General features: G+C 48.0%; 1 protein-coding gene across 1 annotated transcript in view; it reads left to right on the top strand.

The window, feature by feature from the left end:
• Window positions 1–782: 782 nt before the first annotated feature.
• Window positions 783–6000, top strand: part of LOC135812148 (A disintegrin and metalloproteinase with thrombospondin motifs 17-like) — a 17560-nt gene continuing 12342 nt past the window's right edge. Inside the window, exons 1-6 of the mRNA XM_065325472.1 lie at window positions 783–1073; window positions 2389–2572; window positions 3396–3604; window positions 3972–4055; window positions 4593–4717; window positions 5187–5339. Of these exons, the coding sequence (XP_065181544.1) occupies window positions 921–1073; window positions 2389–2572; window positions 3396–3604; window positions 3972–4055; window positions 4593–4717; window positions 5187–5339 (908 nt within the window). The 5' untranslated portion in view covers window positions 783–920. The remainder of the gene's footprint in view (window positions 1074–2388; window positions 2573–3395; window positions 3605–3971; window positions 4056–4592; window positions 4718–5186; window positions 5340–6000) is intronic.

Below are 6000 nucleotides of genomic sequence, written 5' to 3'. Positions count from 1 at the left end.
GCTGGATGGTTGGAGAGCTGGCACCTCCTAATCAACACTGTAAAAAATGGTAGTCTTCACCTTCTACAACGGAAATCGCCCCCCCCTCGCTATCTCCCACACATAGAGCGTAAAAATGCACATCTTAGAAATGTCCTGCAACATCGCCACCTCGGCATCATCTATCAGCACCACCTAAAATGGTCAGCCCACCTTGACTTTGTGCTGAAGAAAGCCGTAAAATCTTTTAACCCTTTATGGGTCTCACATAAGCGTAAGGGTCGTATGTGACCCTTACAGTAAAATCGCATTTTCTTTGAGTTTTGTTGCTAGGAGACAACTAAAATGGTGCTCCACTGGTAGCTGAGGTCCAGAGCTTTCCAACGGTGTAAAAAACAACCATACTTACCATACAAATTTGTGCAGTATCGATCGACTGAAGTCTGGTGAAATTGGAAAAGACGACCATCCGCCATGCGCGCATTTCGAGAATGGGAGTGCATCTCTTGAAGCCGCGTCAGAAAAGCTTCCTGAGGACACTGACGGCACCAGTCTAGGCTGGATGTCCCTGGAGGATTTCCAGTGCAATGTCGTGAGAAAGAGAGCTCCGTTGAGTCCTCCTAGCTCAAATAAATCGTCCCCGAATGAAGAAATCAAATTACCAACCAGCGAGGAAGCACTGCAACAGCAACTCTTACAAGGACTTGTCAGGTGCGATCAGCTGATGCGCCTGGCCGTGAGAATCACGGCACGCGTGACATCGTGCCTGAGTACTCATCTGAGCGAGGTGACAGTAGGGCGAGCACATCACGTTTGACTTACGGGAAGCTGGTCATCGTCGTCGCCGTCGCCGCTCCACATCCCCGTACGCCGACGAGGCATACTTTAAGGTGGCGGCATTCGACAACGACTACCACGTCGCGGTGCAGGAGAGCAGCGCAATGTTCAGCGACCACTCCGTCATCGAGCTGATGGGAGCCGAGGGCAATGTCACCCATCGGCAGCCCATCATGGCGCCCACGCACTGCTACTATCGTGGACACATCACCGGTGCTAATGACTCGCTCGTAGCCTTTAGTACGTGCAAGGGAATGGTAAGCAGAAGTCCCATTTGGAGGATAATTCAGATTCCGTGTGTTTTTGCGTAAACCAGATGCAATATGAGAATTAAGTTTAACAAATATCTCTGGTTGCATATTTTAAAGGGAACAAAGCAGTTGATTCGTCGTTTAGGAAAATCTCAATCGCAGGGCTGCTATTCTTCTGTTGGTAGAAATCTGAAGGGGTTGACCCCGGCCAGGGGCCGAGGGCAGAGTCCCTCAGGATAAGGGGGCAGCACCCCATTAGAAGCAAACACCTTTGTAGGATTTCAAGGGCCTGAAGCAACAGATTTAAAGACACTTTTCTGAACAAAATGCGACTAAGATAGCGAAATAGCTGTTCGGTTGGTTTGTTCGAACGATCTGTCGTAATTAGAGTGTTTACGAAAGAATAATCAGAACAAGTGGTAGCCCTGCCATGGGCCAGTGTAATGACAGCCAAAACATTTATTCTGAAATCGGCCAGAGTTTTCGCCAGCCACATTTTGTTGATTTACAGAAGCACATTTTAATAAAAAAAGTGACAAGAGCATGCTGGGACTGGAATTGGTTGTAGTCTACCTGCATGAATGGGGTATCTGCAAGTAGTGAAACTACATTTTTGTTCATTAGAGTTCTTGGCCTCCGGGTATTGGTGCCTCAAACCACGACTGTATTTGCTTTGTTTGATTTAGGGAGGGGAGGCAAAAGTCCAACTACATGTACAAGCTGGTGATGACAGTCAATTTTTCTTCAGACCTTTTTCCACTCCCTCAACTAATGAATATACAGTCGTTCCCTCTCTAATCCGGCACTTGTTTATCCGGAACCCTTGCCAACCGGCGCACTTTCTGACGAAACCGATTTTTTTCGTTCAATTCCTACATCTTAATCCGGCACTTGAATTCCGCCTCCGGCAGTGACTTTTTGAAACGAATCGCTCAAACTGCACGTAGTTTGATTTCATAATCCGGCAGTCATAAATCGACTGTGCGTGTGTGTGCAAGAGTACGTATACATGTGAACATGTTCTCTGTTGTACTTTATCACTGTGTATATTCCTGGAGAAAAGTTGAGAATATAAAGCCGTGCACCAATACTGGGGTCGACACGGAAAAACCCTGCGTTTTGACGTATGATACATGCATGCAATTGGGTAGGGCCGGGTCAGAGGGCAGGCTTTCTTAATCCAGCACCCTCGTTAATCCAGCAGAAAATGCCGTAGCAAAAGGCGCCGGATTAGAGAGGGACGACTGTATTATGCACAAGCGTTTACATTTTAGGACCATATGGCCATGGACTGTGCATGCGTATTCAATCTGTACTGTAGACGGGTGCGATATTCTCCCCCGATGACGCCTTCTTCATCCATCCGTTACCGCCGTACCTTCTCAACCACAGCGCTAACGCGCACTCGCACACGCACATGGTCGTTCGGCGCTCAGTCGACTCTGACACCTCGGGGCCTGGGGATCGCAAACACTGTGGCGTCGGCCTACGAAAGAATCCTGCAGGTCAGTGTTGCTATCCATATACATATACACACCTAGGAAAGGCAGTTGTGAGGTTTTTTGTTTTTTGTTTGTTTGAAGTTTTATTTTGCAGAGGCAGTGCCTTAACCTGCTAAAGTGATCAATGGCCTGTAATAGGCAGAGTGCAGTGCACAACAGGTACACACAGGAAGTAGTTGTGTGCTTACGTAGTGCATGAGTTTGTTGATATGGTCTGGTGTTACACGCACTCATTTCCCGCATACCATACAAAACACATACTTCAAACTATGATGGATGAAGTTGGCTTTAAATATTGGTCACGTGACTTCATTACTGTAGATAGCTTCTCTTTTTTTAAATTATGCGGACAATTCGGAACAGGTTTGGTCCACGGGTTGCATACTGTGGCGATACACATCACATGACTGCCCAGGTTCAGTGACGGCACCAGAGAAATGCACACAAGCGAGTGGTTGTGGTGAGGCGCTCTCTGGGTACCATGTAAGTGGCGCCGGCATAGATTTTGTGAGTCATAACGCACCCCCACCGAGTGCTGTTGAGTTCAGAAGCAATTGGGCTATGAGCTTTTTCAAGGTCCACTCTGGGATTCTAGAAAACCCAATGTAGGCTTTCTAAACCCAGTCTGGGCTTTTTTAAAAACCAATCTAGACTGTTTCAAACTCAACCTTGGTTTTTCAAAACCCAATCTGGACTTTTCCTGCTCAATCTGGGCTCTACTAAAACTGGCAACCCAATCTGGCCTGAATCTACGCTCAAAAACCCAATTCGTAAGGAGCGGACATAGTGTTAACGTATGGTGACTGTATCCAATGCTCTTCTGCAGGCTATAGGGAAGCGCAGTACAACTACATCCCGTTCTACGCGGCCATGGACGAAGTCAGGTCCAAGTTCAATCCGAAGCGCAAAAACGTGTACAGCCAGTACGGGCCGATGTACATCGAGACGGCGCTGGTCGTCGACACCTACATGTATGAGCAGCATGACCGGGACCAGGACGCCTTGAAAACCTACCTGCTCACTCTCATGAATCTGGTAAGCTGTCGGCCGTGGACCGGGTGGACTGAGCAGCAATGCCTTTACCTGTGTTTCATCCAGGCCGGCAACCATTGTTTTTAAACCGACATTGCACTAATTGCATGTAGTACCTGACACGTGTGACCAGGTACAGCCTGTCGTACCGCACCACCGTGAAGGCAAAGGTAAACAGGCAGCCCATGGTCAATTCCGATCTATGCGATAGTAGGTGTTGGACACGTCCTGTCTCAATGAGCTCAACATAGTGAGCAGGGTGCTCAGGTCCTTTCCCTTGTCACCATGCTGCACTGTGTGTCGAAATTTAGCGCTGACTCGGACTGAGTTTTGGATGTGTGAATGTTGCTGTTGAAAATGGTGTTTGTAGATGCAGGCTGTGTTTAGTCCGGAGAGCACTGGGCTGGATATCACCCTCCACGTGACTCGTATCATCTATCTTACTGATCACCAGGTGAGTCACGAGGGGAGTGAACGCCGATGGTGGAACCCGCACTGATCATGCGTTGACATGGCAACACCCCCCCCCCCCCACCCCATACCCTCCCCCGCCCCCATACCCCTCCCCGCCTTGACCGCCACTAAGTTTAGCCTGGTATCCACCACACAGCTGATTGAAGTGGCTTTTTCTGGCCAGTGAATCCCTATTTTTCATTTTCATTTTTTTCAATTTTTCATTCTTTTTTTGACACACACACATACACCACAACACACCACGTACTCTGGAATACACTGGCTGTTGGTTACCACCCAGGAGAATGAAAGAAGAGATAGAAGAATGAGAAAGAGAAGAAAGATGTGTGCGACCATAATCGTCGGGATTTGAACCTGCAACCTTTCGATTGGAAATCGACTGCACATACCACCGCACCATATGGGACACACACACACACACGCGCGCGCGCGCGCGCGCGCGCGGAGTGCACTTGTGGGAAATTCAATATCGAAGTGTTGCTGTGCTTCTCGCATTGTGTTGTGTTATTATCTCTAGCCTAATATGCCGATTGGTCATGACTCCGTCGCACTTCTGGACAAGTTTGGTACATTTCAGCAGCGACTTAATCCCGTACAGGATAGCAATTTCATACACCATGATTTCGCCATGCTGCTTACCGGGTGAGTGTGTCGGGACTTTGGGATAAGGTGTGTGTGTCTGTCTGTTTGTCTGTTTTTTGTCCGTCTGTCTGTTTGTGTGTGTCTTTGTGTGTGTGTGTGTGTGTGTGTGTGTGTGCGTGCGTGCGTGTGTTCCAAGAATCCTTTTGAATCTCTCTCCCCTCTCCCGCGGAGACCCACCAGTTCTAGTAGCGAGCAAAGACAAGTACATGATTGTACATGTGTGCGTATGTATGTGTATGTGCATGTGCGTGCCTGTCTATCGGCTTGTCCTAACTTGTATGTGCCTGTCTATGTGCACGTTTGTGTACATGTTTGGTGATGATGTCATGATGATGTCATGATGATGTTTGGTGATGCGTGCACATTAGAATGAGATGTCATGTGCACGCTTGCCACAGGGCCGGATTTGCCTCAGTTTAAATAGGCTGCATGTCACATGATTTCCGTGTGTGTGCGCACATCTGTTCAGGTTTGACCTATGTGCCGCTGACAATCGTGCCGGTTGCGGTGAGCTGGGCCGTGCATACATCCAGTCCCTGTGCAGCCCGACGACCAGTGCTGCCGTGGTGCGCGACCGCGGTATACAGAACGCTGTCGTCATGGCTCATGAGCTGGGACATGTGTGAGTTTGAACGGCGGGGAGCATTATTACGGATTTGGTGTTGCACTATAACACAAGTAGGACGTGTGTGTTGGGTAGAACTCATTATGTACTCATGTCGATGAGTGATTTTCTTGTTTATTCGCATGCCTGATATTATCCTAAATTCCTATAGGGCTTGAAAGTGCTACGTCACAGCATAGCAACAATTTCAAAAATTCGAAAACTGGATCCACTTGGATCCAGTTTTTGTATGGATCCAAGCACATTTCAAGCGGTCTTACCCACAGCATGGTGATGTAGCCAGTGAAACTGACTGATTTGGCTACTGGGGGCGGGGTTACAACTGGTGGCGAAATAAAAGTCACACCTGCATGCGACATGAGTGGGTTGCTATGCACCCACATACTTGGGCAATAGCAAAGTCACACTTTAGTGGATCCAAAAATATAAATCTGATGTCAACTTACTACTCCCTGGCCGTTTTGACGTCATCACTTTCAAGCCCTATTGGATGCAGTGTGGCAGCCAGGATTTAGCCCAACCACTCATCTACATCAACCTTCCGTGGTGTACATGCAAGTGTGTGTGTGTGTGTGTGTGTGTGTGTGTGTGTGTGTGTGTATGTGTGCGTGTATGTGTGTGTGTGTGTTTATGTGTGTATATGTTTATATGCATGTGT

The sequence above is a fragment of the Sycon ciliatum genome, chromosome 1, assembly GCF_964019385.1.
Source record: "Sycon ciliatum chromosome 1, ocSycCili1.1, whole genome shotgun sequence".
NCBI classification, from domain to species: Eukaryota; Metazoa; Porifera; class Calcarea; order Leucosolenida; family Sycettidae; genus Sycon; species Sycon ciliatum.
Note: the sequence above shows the minus strand (reverse complement) of the source record. Positions and strands in the feature narration are given on the sequence as shown.